The sequence below is a fragment of the Cervus elaphus genome, chromosome 9 (genome assembly GCF_910594005.1).
Source record: "Cervus elaphus chromosome 9, mCerEla1.1, whole genome shotgun sequence".
NCBI classification, from domain to species: domain Eukaryota; kingdom Metazoa; phylum Chordata; class Mammalia; order Artiodactyla; family Cervidae; genus Cervus; species Cervus elaphus.
This window is the reverse complement of record NC_057823.1, coordinates 93,793,953-93,815,016: the sequence shown is the minus strand read 5'-3', so window position 1 is coordinate 93,815,016 and position 21,064 is coordinate 93,793,953. Positions and strand designations below refer to the sequence as shown.

The 21,064-nt window shown below is 38.1% G+C and overlaps 1 protein-coding gene across 10 annotated transcripts in view; it reads left to right on the top strand.

Moving 5' to 3' along the window:
* Window positions 1-21,064, top strand: part of MCTP1 (multiple C2 and transmembrane domain containing 1) — a 560,075-nt gene that overhangs the window by 465,282 nt on the left and 73,729 nt on the right. For all 10 annotated transcript variants that reach the window (XM_043913616.1, XM_043913624.1, XM_043913620.1 and 7 more), the window contains one exon: window positions 18,103-18,156. In XM_043913616.1, the coding sequence (XP_043769551.1) occupies window positions 18,103-18,156 (54 nt within the window). The remainder of the gene's footprint in view (window positions 1-18,102; window positions 18,157-21,064) is intronic.

The window sequence follows — 21,064 nt, the reverse complement described above, 5'->3', positions numbered from 1 at the left end:
ACAGATGAGAAGTTATTATTATTATTATTGGCAAGGATTTTGTGGATATATATTTAACTTGCACACTGAGAGACAAGTCCCACATGGTATCGTGGGGACTAATAGGTACTTTTGTCAATTAATCCAGGATGTTTTCTTTAAGAACATAGTACTCTTTTAGGCAATTGCTTTTTTGTCCCATTTATTTCTGGGAGATTGTTGAGAGAGAAGAAAATCTACTTTTCATTCAGTTGTCTTGAGACAGATTTGCAAATAATAATGTTTGCAAATAAGAAAAAGTGGTAATTTCATTTCAGCTTCTTAATCCTATGAGGGGGCTTATCTTCAATATTTAGTCATTGGTTTGACTATTCTCAGTAAAACAACAACAAAATTCTGAAACTATAGACTTTGCTTGCTGTTTTCTTCAAAATATACCAGTCTTGGCTGGAAAGGTCTACTTTTAGAGGGAAAGTAATGATATATAAGGTAACCCCTTCTACTTCAAATTCTCTGAGAATTTTTATAAGCCTATTGAAAAGTTATGTATCATGCAAATTTTTCTGCTGCTCTTTTCCCCCCAAAGTATAACTCCAATATGGTAATTGCACATCCTTCCTTGTTGGTGCGTCTCTGACAGAATCCCCCTTTTAGCCATGGACAACATTTTCTTCCCCAGCACAGCCCACTGTGAAACGTTCTTTAGTCTAACTTGCATGGAATGCCAACTGCACTCCATAACTCCCAGTAATTGCCTTTTATTTGCCCAAAACACACATATCCACATATTCTGTTCTTTCTAGGCACCGGAGCAGCAATCACAACGTTTCATTCAGCTTCTCATTCACTGGCTCAGTTGAGACCTTACGTAACTCTTCAATCCAATTTGTCTAATTATGTGTTTTCTGCCATACCCAGCTGTGCATTTGAACTGGTTGCTCCTTTTGAAAAGAAACCTGGATTATACTTTGCTGGTTATAGATTACATACACACATGTGTGTATATATATTCATACACATATATGTACACATACGTCTATATTCACATTCATATGTATGTAAATTAAGGGAAAGTATTTGTAGGGGTGGCCATGCTGTGCCTAAAGACTGTTTATCTACTGCATAGTGGATAGCATTGAAAGAACGGTACTTTGTCCTAAATCCCTATTGCTTTCCCCAAAACAATGCAGAATTTTTCAGCATGTGTGAAAACTTGAGGGAATCTCTAAAGTGCATAAATCATACTGTTGACTGATTCTAAACCAGGAAACACTCTGTTTTAGGAGAAGGGGATGTAGGGGTGGAGGGGAATATTCTGTCACATACAAAAAAATCATCTGTACGTTTTCAGCTGAGAAAATCCAACTAGGATGAAAATTATAGAAGAAAAACAAATCAAAATGAACCTCAAGTTTGTGTGGCAAAGAGCAAAAAGGAGGTAATATTTCCGTGACATGAGAGAGAAAAGGAAATGAATACTCTAAAAGATTAAAAAGTATATAGATGGGCAAAAATTCTATCTGCAAAATATTAGTGGATAGTTGAGTTTAATACTAAAATAGAAAAGGATTTCTTTGTCTATTGTTTATTAGGGAGACCACTTCCATTTTGGAGGCTTAGGATCACAGGAACTTAAATCCCTTACTTTTTCCTCACCGTGGTGTCTGTTTTACTTTAATGAAAAAAATGAGATCTAACCTTTGCCAAGTAAGTTTTGTGGCATTTAATGAGCAGAACTCATTGAGGAAAGGATAAAGAAACAGCCATTCCAATGATATAGACTTAGAGTTGCACTCGAGAAAGAGGTATGGTTAGCAATGGTATTTTGCCTCCGTTGTCTCTCAGTCAGACTTGTTAAAAATAAGCAATTCTAGATCTAAATCTATCTATGCTCAGACCATGACATTAAGCTTTCTAGCATAAGAATTGTTAGGCTTTTCCGGAGGAAACTGTTTAACATAAATAAACTTCATTCAGAGATGTCTCGGGCTTGAAGGGGATATGAAGATAGGAATGTGATACTTCCCCTGGTTTGAGCCATCACTCCAGAACCAGGGGGAAATCACCCCTGCACTGCCCGTTAGGCTGGTAGCAATTGTCCACTTTACAGTTACTATAAACTGAGATTTTGTGGAAATACATGCCAAGAAGTGGTCTTTACTTTGGATTTAAAAATTACCAAAGCTTCATCACACCTTGGGCACTGTATTAAGCAGTTTCTTTCAAGCATGGCTACAAGAACCCTTCCTTGAGAGAGAGACAAATCAAGTCTTAAGATAAAAGAAATGGGTTGGCCAAGCAAACCAGAGCTCTGTTATACTCACTCAGAGACAAGTGTCATTATTACTACTTTACATACAGGGTAGAGAGATTAAATAGCTCAAAAGGCACACGGTTAGTTCGAAAGTGGCAGAGAGGGCATTAGGATCTGTCAGTCTTTCTGAAGTTTGCACTCCTTACCTCCAGTCCATTAAATTTGCTCTTGGGGCTATCATCTGGTCTATTCTAGGTCTTCCTGGGCACCTTTCAAGCACATTTCTCCTTTACATTTCAGAACAGTCAGTAGGAGGAACTCTACCTTTGAGCAGACAGATAGTTTGAAAACCCTCATTTTCCCCACTCCATCCGCCATCTCCTCCTCACCTCTCATTCAGGAGAGGAACAGGTACCTATTCAGCCTCTTAAATTTATCAAATGCCCTGCTACACCTTTTAGAGGCCTGGTATCCTTGAATTCTTTATAATAACAATATCAAGTAGATGATTCTAGATGATTGTATCTTCGTTTTGTGAATGAGGAAATTCAAGCTCAAAGAGGATGAATAACAATCTCCATAGAGTAAGTGGGACTCAAACCCAGCTCTGCCCTGTCCTGAAAACTCAGGTTATCTCTGTGGTGCAGGTTCGGGCATGCCTTTAACCAAGCCATCACTTTTGAAGTGTCTGGAGCCTTACAGAGAATCCTAGGCGTCCCCAGATTCCTTCCTGTGAGGTACCTGGTGACCTCTCAATAATGGGTACTGGTCACATGTTTGTCTCCAGGTGACCCCATTCATTTAAAAAAAAAAAAACTTCATGACCTGGAAGAGTACCTTCCTCCACCCAGGTGAGCATGGGGAGAGTAAATCAGAGATAATAATCCTTCACATTAGTGAAGAAAGTCTCTGAATATCTGGACATTCAAACATTCTTCAAGCTGTATGTTTTAATTACATTTTAAGAGAGCATTCATTTTTACTGTCAAGATATGCCTCCCACAGAACAACCTCAGTTGCCTAATCAATGGAGACTTTAAAAGACTGAAGAGTAGGCTAGATCAATGAAATCATTCTCTAACTGATGATCTCACTGTGATACAAGTTGAACCCCAGCCTGTCTACTAAAATACTTCAGTAAATACTGAAATGTTTTATTAGTTCCTCCACATGGCAAAGCCTTCCACGCTTCTTTTCCCCTTTAGAAGAGCACTGAATATATTCGTTGTTGTTGGGTCTATTCCAATTAGGCCCAGAACACTGATGTCTAGAAATAAAGCTTATAAGGAGAGCATTTTCTTTGCTACCATAAATGCTGTTGATTGGACAACTGCAGATCATCTACCAGATACAAACCACCAAAGAGACATCTGACTGTTTGACCTGACTTCCTATAAATCAAACTCATTTATTATTTTCTCAGCCAGTACTCTCAGCTGCAAAGAAGTCCAGGGTGGAATATTTGAAGAAGCAGACCACTGAATATGTGAAATATTCCGAACAGGATCTAAACAGGCTGACCAGAGCTGAGCTGAGAGGAGCGGACTCCATAGAAAAAGCACTGGGGTGTGTGGTCAGAACCTTGGTACTGAAATGAGGCCTTTATCATTTACAGAAAGTAGCATGGATCAGAGCCTCCTGAGTTTGCATCTCAGTACCAAAAAGACCGTGTACTTGCTCTTAACAGAAGCAGCGCTGAGTCATACGGCCTGTAAACACATCTAAAAATAGATGATCACTCTTTTCTTTTTCCTACTTGTTTCAACAATTTTCTCAAATTTTTAAGAAGGTCACCAGCTTGCAAAAATGTGAGGAGGATCGTGCAAAGTACCAGACCTCTAGTTTTCCAGCACAATCACAAGCAGAAAGAAACCAACCACCGATCGCATGTCAGTAAAAAATGTCATCGCTTATGACCCCTCTCAAGCTGTTCAACCGCTTAGATGTGCCAGATGACCACTCACTGTCCGGGCTGGTGCCCTGAACCCTGATGACCATCACCTCACCAGGCTCTGGACACACCCCCAGCAGGATCTGCACATTTTTCCCACTCTTCTCAATGCTCCCCCAACTCTGTATCTCCTCCCTCTCACTAGATGACCACGCCCTTCTACTTTGCAAAGTTTCTTCAAAACTCCAACCTCTGAAGGCCTCTGAAACTGTTCCCAATTTAGGGTTGCCAGATTGAGCCAATAAAAATACAGATGCCCAGTTAAATCGGGATTGCAGATAAACAACAGGAGATATTTATACAAAAATAATATTCATTATTTATCTGAAATTCCAATTTCACTGGATGACTTGTATTTTTCTGGCAACTTTCCCCAAAATCACAGCTTGTTTTCTTACCTCAAGACTTGTAGGAAGGTGATAATTCTAAAACAAAATGCTGATTTTTCTCCCTCTGCTACTTTTATCTTTTCCATAATATCTTTGAGGCTGTCAAAAAAAGATTCCTCACGTGTACACCCCACCCCAAACCATGTGTTGTTGTGGTTTAGTTGCTAAGTTGTGTCCGACTCTTCTGCGACACCATGGGCTACACAGTCTGCCAGTCTCTTCTGTCCATGGAATTTTCCAGGCAAGAATACAGGAGTGAATTGCCATTTTCTCCTGCAGGGGGATCTTCCTGACCCAGCGATCAAACCTGTGTCTCCTGCATTGCAGGCGGATTCTTTACCACTGAGCCACCAGTTCAGTTCAGTCGCTCAGTCGTGTCTGACTCCTTGCGACCCCGTGGACTGCAGCACGCCAGGCTTCCCTGTCCATCACCAACTCCCAGAGTTTACTCAAACTCATGTCCGTCACATCATTGATGCCATCCAACCATCTCATCTGTCGTTGCCTGGCAACACCAGAGTAGCACCCAAACCATAGCTTCAGCTTTAGCTCCCCTATATTCCATCAGGATCGTGTGTGTGTGTGTGTGTGTGTGTGTTTTGTTTGTTTTTGAGAATGGAGTGCTTCATGAGCAAAAAGGTAGAGGTAGCAGGCACAATTGGGGATGCTCTTTTCTTATCTCTTTCATCTAAAAAGGAACCGTTCGCCACCTGGGAGAGCAGGAGAATGAGGCTGAGAGTCTATGCCAGGGGCAAAGGCCCACACAGCACAGCAGGGCAGGAACCCCGTTCCAACTGGCTCCCAGACCTGGGTTCTCAGCTCTCCTGCAACACACCCATCCCCCAGGCCTGGGGAGGGCAAGGGCTTGGTCCAGGTAACACAACGGAAGTGGAAGAAGGAAGGAAGGATGCGTCTCTCTTTGTATAGATGTGGAACCTGGGGCCTAAGGTAAGACACTCACTTCTGCCCAAGCAGTGAGTGTGTGTGGGTGGGACAGACGTCATGGCCCAGGGAGACGTGTGCGCTCAGACTTAATGGAGGTGCTCCCGCTGTGTCCGGGAGTCCCGTGGGCACCAGAGCAGATGTTCAGTGGGCCAGTCTGGCATGACATGGGGCACTGTGCCTGGACAGGTGGCTGGAGCCTTTGAAGTCCTTGCTTCAGGAGCCAGACATTGAAGGAGTTGAGCTCAGAAGGCCTGCAGAGAGGTGGGAGCACTCCCTTGCAAGGGCCTGGCTCTCCCCAGGCAGCTTGCCCTGGGGATTGGCTCCAGGGCTGCGTCTCCAGCTCCATCATGAGCTGGGAGGGGACCCTGTTGGTGCTGAGTGGATGGCAGCCTAGGTGTGTTTGGGTCAAGGCCCCAGAGCACAGCGGAGGGGCAGGTTCAAGGCGGGCTCTTCTGCCATGTGGGGAGGGGAGCACTGAAGGATGGGAGTGGGGGCCATGGTCTTGACAGAGACCAACCCAGTGTGGCTAGGGTGGCCGTGGCCCGCAGCAGCAGTATCCGGAACTGAGTATATTTGTATCAATAGTTTCCCAAATAGTCGATATACTCTCTCTATAGCTTCTACTCTTTTCTTAAAAAAATAGGTTTATGAATATAAGTTGTATTTCTTGCTTGTCATGTATACTTTGTTTTTTACAAAAGTTGGATCACATTAAAGACCCTGTTAGCATACCTACTTTGAGACTCCCTCAAACTGCTGGAATATAACAGGATTTTTAATAACTAAATAGTTTTTGCCATATGAATACTCTGTTTTTTTCTCAGTTAGACACTAATTTTGGAAACGTTCATTTCCAGTGTTTCTGCCATCTCAAAGAATGCTGTAAACAGCAATCCTAAACAGATCTCTGAGCAGGCCCTTGGAAATGTCCTTGAAGCAGAATTTCTGGGTCAGAGTATATGTATTTTGAATATTTTGGGGAGTTAATAGTAACTTGCCACTCATTAAAGTTTTAATATTTTTATATGTATGTGCCTGGGTAACCGCCAGTTATCTTCATCATTTCCCCCTGAAAGCCATCTCTGCCTTCCTACCCATTCTTGCCCACTGCCACCCCCATCAACCCATCCCTACCACCAAACACTCTACAAGGTTAAGTGAACCCACCCCTCTGATTTCCTGTTTTTCCCTCACTCTATAATAAATTAAAAAAAACCCTCTCTGGGGGTCTTCTTCACCTGCTCCAGATTGTTCTAACAGTATCTTCCATTTGGGTATCTAATCCCAGCACAGAGCAAGTCATAGCAGCACAGTAGTTGCTCAAAAAAGATTTAGTGAATGAATACTACATATTTTAGTCCAGTCTTTTTTCCACATCAAAAATTGTCTAAGTTTCATAGTTTTCATTCAACAAAAATGCACTGAACTTTTGCAGACACTGTGCTAGCAGGTTGTTCAAAGGTGAATAAGACCCAGCCCCAGTAAATCAATTATACTTCAGTAAAAATAAAAGAAAGAGAGAGAGAAGAAAAAAAAAAGACCTGGTCCTTGCCCAGTTTGTGGTCTTGTGAGGGAAACAAACAACTAAATGGGGTACATGGCTATGATAGGAGCAGTGATGGAGGTCTGTGTATGAAATGCAGACACGCGCAGCCAAGAGACGTTTGGATTATCCCAGGTGTGTGTGCGTGTCCTGTGCAGATAAAGAAAAGGAATCTACCCATTTGTGGCCACAGCTCTTATTCCACCTGTAGTCTGTCCCTTTCACTCAGTAGCTCGTTTGCTTTTAATTCTTCAGTTTATCATCCGTCTTTTTTACTCTCATCTCAAACTGTAGCACACCTTCAAATTGGAAAGGTAAAATTGTAGAATGGTAGAAGGTGAGGGTTGCCTGTCTGTGACGTATCAGTTCACATAGAAATGTGAAGGAAAACAGTTCTGTTCTTAAAAATCAACTTACTAAAGAGTCTCCTCTCTAGAAGGCAGACTTCTTTTGTTTTAGTTCCGTTAGGACTCAAGAGAGATACTCTGAATTTAGAGTTAGTGGTGGCTGCCTTGGAGGACGCTTGCAGTCACTCTCATACTGTAGCCCCCCTCATCCTCCTGAATCACTCCCACCTTGCTCAGACTCCCCAAAGATGCATATAAGAATGTAACAAGATAAAAAGATACTACTCTTCATTCCTATCAAGGATTTCTGCCATGAAACCCAGCTCTTTTTCCACCAAATGAATTGTCTTGGAGACCCTGAAGGAAACCTGAAGATCTTGCCCTCATAAATAGCTGGACTTCTGTTATTTGAAGCCCAATTGACCCCTGGATTCCCAGGAACTCATTCAAAACTCAACTTCCTAAAGTCTCCTCAAAGTCCCCTATGGATCCAGAGAATTACCATCTAAATGGTATTCCAAAGTGTCCAGCCCAAGCATCTACCCCTTTTTCAACCAAATGATTTTATTATTTCTGTTCCCTTTCCAAAAGATTTGCCCCTGCAATTTTGTCATTTCTATAATTGAAGAATGGGAGAGGACAAGAAAGAATATCCACGGTTTGGGTGTCATTTCTCAAGATGGATGTGCTTTTCCCACCTATTTCTAGTGATATCCTGTGGGTTCTTTCTAAATGATTCTATACACTCCTCTTTGTAGTTAGCCAAAACTCCTTGACACATTATGGGGACGGAGATAGGATATAGGATTCACAGAAGCACCTGCTGGCTGACTCATAACCCCATGACTGTTCGTATCATGCCCTGTGGGGTGGGGTGGTGTTGGCAGAAGGTTTCATGTGATATTTGCAGAGAATAATTGTCCCTAGTTCAGAAAGGTGACAAGAAATGACAAGTTTGTTAAATTAACAAACTAAAAGTAGAAGCCAATGACATGTCTTTATCTGCTTATGGAAAATGTTTATAAGTCAGAACTATTATTAGGAGCCCAATAACCCTGAGAGTTTTGTATTCATTATTTTTTAGTGTTGCATGAGATAAGCTTATTAAGAGCATGCAATTTTAAAACCTTTATGTTCATAGAACTGGAATAACACCTGTAGGTAACCAAACTAAAATACACCTTCAAGGGCATTTTCTGTCATTTTGTTATTGAATTTATTTCATCTTACAAGAAAAAGAAAATATCATATCACTTATTTTTTAAAAAATAATGATATTCTGGCAGCATTTTTAAATGAAAGACAGTTCACCTAAACATAGTTTCCAGATATGTTACACTCCCATGGGCAACAGCAGAAACATCTTAAAATAGAATGTTGCCACTACCCCTGTATAGCTGCTAGAGGTTAAAGGTCCAAACTCTGAACTTAGGAAGACAGGGTATTACATTTCAGACCTTCCATCTGTTAGCTGTATGAATGTATTCATTTCTCTACATCTCAGTTTCCTCACCCGTGAAATGGGAATAACACTTACCTTTGTTGAGATCTTGTTAGAGTTAAAGAGATAGTCCACTGTGTTAAGAAAACAGTGAGTGCTCCATAAATGATAATTAGACACCTGACCATATTTAAAATAGCACAAGCCAGTGAGGGTATAAAAGTGAGTAACCTAAAGGAGGGCTTCCTGGGTGACTCAATGTTAAAGAACCCACCCGCCAATGTAGGAGATGCAGATTCAATCTCTACATTGGGAAGATCCCCTGGAGAAGGTGAGGGCAACCCACTCCAGTATTCTTGCCTGGAAAATCCCATGCACAGAGGAGCCTGGTGGGCTATAGTTCATGGGGTTGCAAAGAGCTGGTCACGACTGAGCGACTGAATATAAACATAGTGGAGGTAATCACATTTCTTGAAGAGTTCCCTAGTAAGACCTATTGACGAGAACAGTTTTCCATGGTCATTAGTCCTTCCTGATTTTGAGCTTGTGGACAAAGATAGTGACATTGCCCCAGAAAGATTTGTTTGTAATCCCCCTGCTACATACATGCAAGTCCCACAAAAATAAAAACTATATTTTTATCAACAAAAAAAGCTAATGAGGAAATATAAATGATCTTCTATAGACAAAAATTTCTTAAAAACTGAATTTTACAAAAATACCAAAAATGCATGCCATCTTACAGATCAATTCCATAGATTTTTGAAAGGAACACTGTCCTTGATTATTGTAATCCAAATCTCCACCACACACAGTGCATAAAGACAAAGGCCAGCTGCACTGTGAGCAAAGAACAGGGCATTTCCCTGAAAACATCATTGAGTCCGAAAGCAAAATATTCTTTCCTAACAGCCTCACTCTGGATGTCAACTAAGAGAAGGAAAAAAGGTAAACCTACTAGCATACCAGGCCTGGGTACAGGGACTAATTTTAATAAATCAGAGTAGAACATGAAAATGTCAACTTAATCAAGCATTTAAATTTTATTAATCAAGCCTAATTTTTATGAGTGCAAATAATCACTGAAGCTGGACAAATTTGTTCTCGATTGCATCAGAAACATAATTTTAATATTTAATGGACTGATGAATTTAAATGGAGAATTATCTTTATGAAACATGCTCTTCATAATTTGCCATTAAATGAGAAATAAAAAAAATCAACATAAATCTTACATAAAGGTTATTTAACTAAATGTTGGTACTATAAATATTATAAAAACATTATGCACTAATTTAGCAATCACACAGTACACTACATAAAGCTGAAATGATAAGTGGACCAGGCAAGGTTTTCCTAGAATATAGAGCTCTTGTGTTATATTGTGGGAAGCTCATGATAAAACGGTTACGGAGGTTTTGTGTGAGGTTTCACGAACATTCTTTTCATTCAGGCTTTTGTGCTACAATTCACCATTCACCACAGACATTCTTTCCAGTTCCAATGCAGGTCTAAACCCACATGGGCTGTCTTTTGTGAAGTGATTATTCTTTACAAAAAGATAAAAAATATTTTATCATTATTATTTATAGAAAAGAGATACAAGGAGAACACTGAAGTTTTCTGACTGATTTTTTTGACATTCAAAATATGCTCCATTTTTAAAGTTAGACTTTCTGACATAATGTCCTCAAGCCTCAAAATATTCTAGGCACAAAGGGGGAAAAAAAAACCAGAAAGAGAAAAATCAAATTAGCATCAGAATATTTTTCTCTTCAAATGTCCGCCTATTCTCCTCACCTCCTCTACTACTCCCAATTATATTGCTTATAATAGGCAATAGCAGTGAATTTTTTTTAAGTTAATCAAACTTAACAGAGCAATATGGTTCAAAAGTTTGCTCGTATTAATCTCCAAGAAAAATTTTTTGTTCTGTTTTCAAATTCTATTCTTTAAAGGAACCTAATCTTCCCAAAGTGTAGCATTCCCCTTATATCTGCTAAACTATACACTATAAACTTAAACTATACACTGTACAGAACTTATTGCCTAGTGCATCTCTAATGCTCCCGCACATATCTGAGAAGATTGGACGTCATAGCAGCTCCATCTTTCTGCTTTGCAGAAAATGTTTTAAATAGATTATGTGGTCTCTTTATTAGGCATATTTAAAAATTCCTAAGGTTGTTTCTAAAATCTGAGAAATGTAAAATTGTGCCTTTTTTGGTTACAAATCTGTGTTTCTGGAATGGAAATTTGGTTTTATAGAGAGAGGCTAAAGCACATAATTTTCTTTTTGATTTGCAATCCACCTACTATTAATAAACAAAAATGTTTTGCTTTAAAAATATTAAATTTTCATAAAATAGATTAGTAATAAGACTAGCTAGCTTTTCATTTCATTTGGAAAAAACAGGTTAAACAATTCAATTTTGTAGTTTTTTTGTATAATTTTTAACCTGAAAAATTTTGCTTCAGGAAAGCATTAGTTTTTTAAAAGCACATTGCAGGTTAATAGTTGACCTATTTTTCCCTACTCGATCAAATTAATATGCAATATCCTAAAGATGCTAAGATTAGAATTTTCCCTGCAAGCAAAAATACATTACATTGTGAAGCCTTTAGATGGAGACATAGTTCAAATAAACACTAGAAATCTGTTCACAGTGCTTTGTGTAAGCATAAGAATGAACATTTAAGAATACCGAGAAGGAAATATGAAAAGAAATTCATTTAAGATGCTTACACTGATTATAGAATTTATACTGTATTTAGCATTTCTGAATGGAAGGGTTTTTCTGCATATTAAGCTGACACTTAAAAACTAAAAGGTTACATACTCTTGGCCAGTAAAGTAAATTTACTGTCCTTGCACCCTACAGCAAAGCATATTATACTGCAAATAAGAATGCTGTTGTTGATGATGCAGAATACAGGCTGTATGTAATCAGTGGCATGCATCAAAAGTCATCTGATAGCCACATTAAAGCCACATTTCCTATTAAGAATCAGACTAAATTACAGAATGGCACTTCCCAGAATGAGCCAAGGAAATGCATTCTGTGAGAAGAAATAATTGTATTTGAGTGTCTCTGTAAAAATCAGGAAGTCTTTTAGCAGTAAGTAATAATGCTTTTCTTTTTAGTCTGCCTTCTTTTGTATTGCAATATATTCAGCTTCACTGGCAAGCCTATCACACTAATTATTATTACATCTAGTGGTTCAGTTATCTTGATGACTACTGTAGCTGAAATACTCCAAGGTCAAATCCTTAATAGCGTGAATCAAACTAAGCAGCCATCACACATGCAGTTGCTTTTGAGATAGGCTAGATGAAACAGTATATTCCAGACCTGTTTATGGGTTGTATTATTCCTTCAAATGTGGAGTAAATTATACGTACAGTTTAATTGCGTCATTCATTTTGCAGAAGTTCTTTCTCAGAAATCTTGAGAGGTACAGGTGTCTTGTGGTGAAAATGACTGCAAGCGCACCTGTAATGATCTTATTGACCAAGAATGTCTTCAGCCCAACCTCCGGTGCTTTTAAGAGATCTGAAATAATCTGAATGGTTATATGCATCTTCTCAATTCATAAACTTTCAATAATTTCATGTGATATTTGCACATGTAATACATCCATTGGCACACAAATGCATGTTCTGCTTGGTTTATGTACCCGTGAAATGATGTAAATGAACTCTAGACCATGTTGAAGCAAACTGCTTTACCCAAATTCCTCCATATCTCTAGGGTGGAAATAAGCATTTAGTTTGTAATGTACCCAAATATAAGCATCTGTACACTTTGGATGTTCTATGACTATGAAATTAAATAGGAAATGTCTTTCTTTTGTGACAATTTCTTTAATTTTTTAACATCACAGTTGCACATCTGGACAGCAGTGATTTCTTCTTTAATTTAAATGTGTTGCTTTTTTATAGACCGTTTAGAGTAAGGCAATTTGAATTGTGCAACTCTTCATTCTGAACATAGCAAAACATCCATTTAATTCAAGGATTATTTCTGAGGGAAAAAGTAAACATACAAAAGAAACTGGTTTGTGTCATCTTTGGCTTTCCAGGGTTTTTGGTTTTGTGGTACTCAATACTTATTTTACAAAGGTAATATAACCAAGATTTGTCGTTGTTGTTGTTTAAAGAGATATAAATCAGTGGCAAACTTTAGCCTAGAGAAAATTATGGTACAAAGTGTTTTAAGAATTATTGGTGGAAATTTTATCCCCCTCTTTTTAAAATCATTTTAGCTTTATACCATGTACCCTGAATTAGTATTAAAAAGCAGGACTTAGGAGCCACTGTCTTGTGATGATTTTAATAATGAAGTTTACCTGAATCTACTTTCCCTCATCCTTCCACTGTTTTGTTATCTGTCTTTTTTCTTGCTAGTCCCCCCCTTATATATCTTTGTCTAGTGGAATAATTCTAAACATGTTATCATACCTTTATTCAGATTACCAGCATCATTTTTAACATCTTCAGCCAAATAAAATTTTATTTCCTTGCAAATCATAAAGCATTTAGTTGTGTCAAATTATCATTAAAAGTCATAATATTAATAGAGCATCTATACAACTGTATAAAATATATAGATTCCACAGATGCAGTGTTGCTCCATTTTTAAAATGGATTTTTTACCATAAACAGCCACATATTATGTGTTATATGTTCATGACAAATGTTCAGCAAATATGGACTATGAAAGAAGAAATATTATGCTTTTAAAAATAGTGTAATTTGCTTATCCTTTGGCTGTAAGATAGCTAGAATGCTGCATTTGCGCCTGTCTACATGTGTTTTTGAAAATGTCATCTTTATTAGTATTACGTTCAAGGAATAGTACCAAGAATCAGTTTCTTTCAGGACCTTCTTCCAGTGTCTGGCATATAAGTCTGTGACGAGCGACATTACAGAAGGTCATGTCACTTTTAACTGCTTGCATTACATCTTTCTGATTTCCCTAGTGCCCTTCCTTTGTTTGATTAATACTACTTGCTTTCAAGCAAGGTATCAGGAAGCATAATTTGGAAAAAGAAGTCTAGAGCCAATCTGAGATAGCCTCCCTCAAGAAAAGAGGAAAAACCCAACTTTGCAAAAATGTGTCTTTTCTAACACATGCATTTTTTTGTCACTCTTCATTTTTTTTCTCAAGAAAATACTACAGATGTGTTGCTATGAAATTATTGCTGACAACTCTTTGGGCAACTGGACTTTGTATACATGAAAACAAAACTATGTAGTCCTTATTTGGTTTTATTTGCAGAGGAAAGAACTGGAATTTGAGACCGGAACTTCTTTATTTTATTTGTTTTCCTTAGTTAAGTGTTAAACTCCAGCCCTCTCTTTCTAAATACTAGGTGTTACTTGAGTTCTCTGGGAAAGTTTTCAATTTTGTGCAATCATTAAATGCACTTCAGTGATATATATCATTTGTTTTTAAGAGCTCGGTTTGCAGTTTCTGTATTCATTGCATTTGGTCAAAGTTCTTGTCTCAGAGCACAGCCTAGCTTCTGAGATACTTGCCGTCAAAGTCATCTGTTTCATTGGACTTTTAAAGCCTGAAAATTAGTTGTGAAACCATTGTCGTTTAATTGGGAATCTTTATCCACAGCTCTACCTGTGCCCCTTTATGTATTTCTTAAAAAGTGAAAGTGAAGTCGCTCAGTCATGTCCAGCTCTTTGTGACCCCATGGACACCAGGCTCCTCCGTCCATGGGATTTTCTAGGCAAGAGTACTTGGGTGGGTTGCCATTTCCTTCTCCAGGGAATCTCCCCAACCCAGGGATCGAACCCAGTTCTCCCACATTGTAGACAGATGCTTTACTGTCTGCTTTACCAGGGAAGTCTTAGTGTCAGGGAAATATGAATCAGAATTGCATGTGTCATTCAGACCCCTGACTATTTTGTCCAGGAAAATAAATGCATCATTTAATTTCCAAAAATTAATCTTTAAATATTATTAAATGGATGTCTTTTCTATTTTTATTAGTCATACACATTTTTTAAGTACTTTGGTGCAGGTATTGTGCTGAGCACTTTAAATATTAATGCATTATCTCATTGGATACCTAATCAACACTGTGGGGTAGGTGCTATGATCATCTCCATTTTCCAAGGTACCTTAAGTAAGCATCATCTGAGCAAAATGTAATAGTGGTATACATTCTGAAGCCACTTAAAGGCATCCCTAGGAACCATCTGTATTATACATCCTCACTTGCAGACGTTTATGTTGTAACATTAAAAAATAACTGGAGGAGGGGAAAAGCCCTCACTCGGGGGCTGCAACACAACACAACAGCCTCTCTTGAACACAGCACTTTGCTGCCAAATGTAAAAGCAAATGGTTGTGTTGGGTGGTTCTGGCCGCACATTTATGGAGCAATTGTGCGTAGCCAATTACCCACTTGTGCAGGGTGAGAACTGTTTGGGTTTTGCAAATGAAGAGTCTGATTCTGTAGACCTCTTTTGAGGTGTTCTTGAATGTAAGATCTGCAGCTGACTTGTGAAATGTGTAAATTAAGTTCTTGGTTTGTTTCCTGGTTCAATAATATTTTTAATTTTGGAAAATTAACTTGAAGATATTGGAGAACTCCAAATCTTGAAATAATAGTTAAATATCCATGCTTTCTCTTGCCTGGCAAATCTTTGAAAACACTTTGAATATTTGCTTTTATTAATCTCCATCATTGATTAGACGTCTTTGCAGGTGAGCTAGTTGAGTTCTGTGAAATTAATGATAGACCTTCAACCAGCTGTTCAAAGATATGAAGCATAGATTATGTATTTTTCAGTTCAGTCGATCAACAAATATTTCTTGAACACTTATTACAAACTGCTAGGCACAATCTGACACCATTTTGCCTTCCTTGCATCTGTAGTATGATGTGATAATTACTGAAGAGGAAAGACATATAATAGTCTTAAAAATAACCATCTAAAATATTGTTTGATTTTTAATGTACAAGAATAAAAGTATATTAATTTCATATTTCATATGTGACTATATGGGTAATCTTAGGGAAAATTACTTAATCTGATTTATATCAAATAATCATATTGTATACCTCAACATATATAGTTTTTTTAAAAAATAGGTAATGACCAACCTTTAAAAATTACTTAATATAAACCTGAAATTTGAAACATCATTTTATTAGAGTTACAAATTTATAATCATTAAAAAGATCATGGAAGGGTTAGATCAGTCCTTCTCTTGTTTTCCTTTTCCTCCCCCATCCTTTCTTTTTTTTTTTTAAATTTTTTTGGTTTTTGAACTGGGCAGAGTTTAAGAGCTGGCTGTGCTATCCCACAACCTGAGTTTGAATTCTGGTTTAGCTACTTGGTGTTTGGTGGATTCTTTTGATGTAACATAATGTCCTGAAATACCGCAACTTCTTTTCCTGCATCAGCCTCCCTCACAAAGGGCCCAGTTTGGAATAGCCTGGCATACAGCACCTCAGTTGTACATGGTCACTGTTGTTGCCTATGTGTGTACGATATTCATGCTTCAAATTTTCAGGAAATTAAAAGGAAACATGAAAGGCTATCTGATATCCCCCATTTAAATTCTGTTGGATTATAAGCCTCTTGAGGGCTGAAATGAAGTATCTGTGTTATCCATCTTTGTATTTCCACAATCACTAGTACCATATGCCTTGGACAAGGGCATTTGTAATAAATGCTCATGGCGTGACTGAGTATAGTTAGAATGTCAAGAGCCCTTCATTCTTGCTGAGGTTGAATTGCTTTAGATGTTCCCAAAATTAGTGTAAACTCTCACCCGATACTGGAAACAGCACACTGTGTTACTCTGGTTCTTTTGAAATGCTGAATGTCCAAAGGAAAGGCCGTTTAACAGAAAATTTAAAGTATGACAGTAAATTAGGAACAGTTTCCCAGTTTGTCAAATGCTTTTCGTTATATCTTAGTTCATGAGAACTAGAAGTTTGTGTTTAGGCTCTTCTTTTAAATCAGTGCCTGCTTTTAAAATATTTGAGAAAAATTATTAGAATAACTAATGGTCCTGATATGTTACTTCAGTCTACGTAACTCTGTTTAGTAAGTCTTCGTTATTGAAATTTTCATTCATAGCATATTCTTGTGTCTGTTATAAAGCCACAGGAAAGAAGAGTTAGCTACCTCTGTCTTCTAAAGTTGTGAGTTTTGGAGAAAGGTTTAAAAATATTTGATGATCATGATTTTGTTGAATTTATTCAGAGAGAAAGATATTGGATAAAAATATATAAGCACCACAAGAATTAAAAGTTATATTAAATGGCATAAATGCAATCATAAGTTGGCACATAGCTGAACAATAACTCCCCTCAAAGTTGTAAAATTTTTGGTTTCCATGAAGTGTGTATATATAAAAACATAATAAAACACCTGGAATGGGGTGAAGTCTCATTTGTAATGCCTGCAGTTATATATTGATCCAGGCAAGGGGAAATTATTTGGCAAATCCAAAATGACTATTTCATTCTGCTGAAGTAGATAAACCAGGAGCCATTAAAAAATATATGTATGCATATCTGTCCTTATGGGCTATATATACGTGTTATACACACTTGATTATTGAATGCATTTCTTATTTTCTTTCAATAGTAATGTCCATTCTCATAACATAATCCATGTGTAAAATCACAGAGAATGAACATTAGAGTTGCAGATAATCCACAAAAGGAACAAGTAATTCAGACATAGTCAAGAGTTGACATTTATTCATCAGAATTCAAATTGGAGCCGTGAAAGATATTGTTAGTTTTATGCCATAGATCACTAGCATGAATCAATGAACTGACAATTTTTTATCTTAGGGTTTGGTGACAAGTAAATTAGAAATAGCAGAGCTGTACTCTGCTTAGTTATCTAGCTCCAAATTTAAAGGGCCTAATTAATATAGACAGTGGAGTAGGTGAAAAAGAAAAGAAATCTCCTGATTTAAAGCATCCTTCAAATTAGTGTTGGTTTACCTTATGCATAGTTCCAATTCTTTAAGTCGTCACAGAACATTTCACACAAATAGGGTTCCCCTGACTGGGGACTCAGGTCCCTGGCGTTCATCAATTAAATGCGTAGCATTTTCCTAATCCCTGCCTCTAGATCAAATATTCCCTCTCAGTGCCTCTGTTTCAAATGTTAATAAAGTTTTCATTTCCAAAAGGTTCAAAATGACAGAACAAAATTGCCTCTCTTAAAAAGCATGAAAACAACTTCTGTTTCTGTCTGCAGGTAGTGGAGGACATGCTAGAGGACGAGGAAGAAGAAGATGACAAAGATGACAAGGTAATTATCTTTCCCAGCACTTGGGTACCTGGGGATGGGGAAATGTAGACATGATACTGTTTTCACAGACAGTTAAAAAAGGAGTTGAAGTGTTTTGAGTCCAGAAAATTGGACAGTGCTGTTTATCATCCTAACAATGCCACTGCATGTTGCAAAGAGGCAGAGAGGGCTATAAATCGTCTTCGCTTTTGTCCAGAGCTGGGTCAAATATTTTTCTGCCAGGAACAAAAAAAATAATAATAATAATTCAGCTTGTCTGGAACTTGATAGCTCTCACGAAGATAACGGCAGTGACAACTGTTTTTGAAGGGCAAAAATTTGTCCTATCTGGAGTATTACAAATCAGGCTACACTTTGGGGGAAGAGAGAAGTGAAAAAATAGCAGGCTGTGTGTGTTAAACTTGGATATCGTCATCTGTAATTTTCCAAGAATTGCTCAGCAAAAGAACACATGTGTACATAGGGCTCTGGAGGGCATTTGAATAATGCCAGTGCTCACTGCCCTGGTCTAGACTTGGAAACAGCCCTACGGTTCCTTGGCCTGGAAAGTTTGTGCAGAGAGGCTCGCGTGTCGATTGCTGGCTGGCTTGCGGATGGTGACCACAGTAAATAACAGCTGGTTTCTGGGACAGCTTGAATTGGTTGTCCCCTGGGGAGAGGGGACAAGTAGAGGGAGAAACCAGAATGATCTTGCCCCGCTGCAGCAGTACGTGGAGTCAGGAGGACAGCTTTCTATGTCAAGGAGACTATTGCTGATGGTTTATAGCATCATCTTTGGGCATTTCTGCATCTAAGACCTAAAAAGTCTTAGGGTGAGATTGGGAGGAGGGGTGAGAAAGAGCACTCATTTTGACCACATTGTTCAGCTTGTAAAGCCTGATTTTTGACCTACGCTGAATCTATCTGACTTCTGTTCTAGTGAAGCACTGAAATTTTTCGAAGGAAGAAGAAAAACAGTGTATCTTAATTTATGCCCTTGAACTTGGATTCCAGTAGAGATGTACACTTATATCCCAGTGTAAGAATTTGTGTGCTGGAAGCAAGCATTGGAAATGTCAGCAACAGCAACAAAAATTCTCAGTGATTAGTTAACTTCCTGAATGATTTTTTTCCTGACTAATATTCAATGCTAGAAGGAAAATAGAAACAGACACACATACACAAGCACACACATGTACCTTCTTTCTCCAAATGCATTCTTTCTCCCTTCTACTGCTATTTCAAACATTTTAAAATTGATAGCACTTTTAAGTGAAATGTTTCTTCTGGATATCATTTAGTCATTAGCAACATCATCAAGCATTAACAAAAATCTCCTTTCTGCAAAAACACATATGTGCTTCTTCCTAATGTTGAATAACATGAGCATACACTCCTGGCAATAAATGATATGATTTATTGTTAAGGTCAGTTGTGGAGCTGTAGAGAGCTTGTATTTTAACTCAGCACGCCAGCTCTGAATCATCATTCCTCTGCTGATAAACACTGAGCTGCCATCCATTTATGGCCATTTTTCCTTTGCTTGTTGCTGCTTTATTATTAAAGCCACCATAAAGATCCATCCTAGCAGCAAGTGTCTCCCAAGGAATGTTCATAAATGGAAACCCTTAGTGAAGTCTGGCACTTCAATGGCCCTGCTTGGAGTTGGCCTATATTTTTTTAGCCATTTTGTTGATATCCTATACATTAAGTTCCCTTTGTGGTCATTTTTTTAATAGAGAAGATGTTTGTGGAAAACCAGTAGCGTACCTGGTTAACCAGCTTACCAAAACATAGATGTCAAGTAGAAGGTGCGATGGTGGAAGGCAACTCAAATCTCTGGAGTGGCATCTATTGTTATGCGGTATTTGATTGTCTGAAATTGACACCTTGGTTCTAACACATTTTCAGATCTGGTTTACTAAGTTGACTAAAGTTTACTAAAGTGAGTGCTTAAATAACTCTATGAATTCACCTCTATTCTGCATAGGATGCCAAAAAGCAGTGGTGTTTTCCGTATGAAAAGATTGTGAGCTGATTTTCATAAATGCACCCCTTTATCTGAGTGATATATAAGAGGGTTTTGCTTTTATTCACTCATAACACAATTGATAATATAAAAACCATATCTGAACAAGAAGAAAATCTCAAATGTAATAATTTACAATAGACTTTTTGGGACTTCAATAATAGGAGGAAGAATCTTAGAATGGAAATCTTATATTCTGGAAGTATAAAGTTTTTACTGGTAAATGAAAATACGAAAGGATACTTCAAGTTTCTATTTACCAGCTTCTGTATCTCGGCTGACTCTCGCAGTGGTAAATGTTGTAAGTCTTGGCTATCAGAGTGTCTGAGCGGGAGAAGGGTAATTTCCTACTTTGAAAAATTCATTGGTTCCTCTCTTTAAAGTTTGTGTATAGAGTCATGCGTAATGGAGTTTCATGAGAAAACAAATGTGTTTTTTTGCCATACGAGCAGGTACTGACCGCTCACTCTCATTATCTCTCTGTTTTTTCATATGGTATAATAGTGGGGTCAGGTCAGTGGGTCCTCTTATAGGATAAAAGTAAAAAAGATTAATAAATGTGCCAAAGCCTCACTTTAATTGAACCTGAAGCATATGTTGCAAGTATGTAAAATATGTCCCAGATGTTTCACCAGGGCTAGTGTCTTGGCTTTCGTTGATTACCACCAGGCAGCTATTAGTCCTGTAACCTTTGGACTTGGGGGTAAATGGGGTATTACGTGGCACAGAATGGAAGCACCTGTTTTCCATTCAACAAAGACCCCTGGCAGGCTTCGCCTAAGCCCATCCATATGTTTTCACTTAGCAGATTGTTGGACGATTATGAAAAGTGTCTTTCTTTAGAGCCAGCATTGATATTAGTCACTCACAATGAGAGGACAAGTCACTGGCTACTTGACA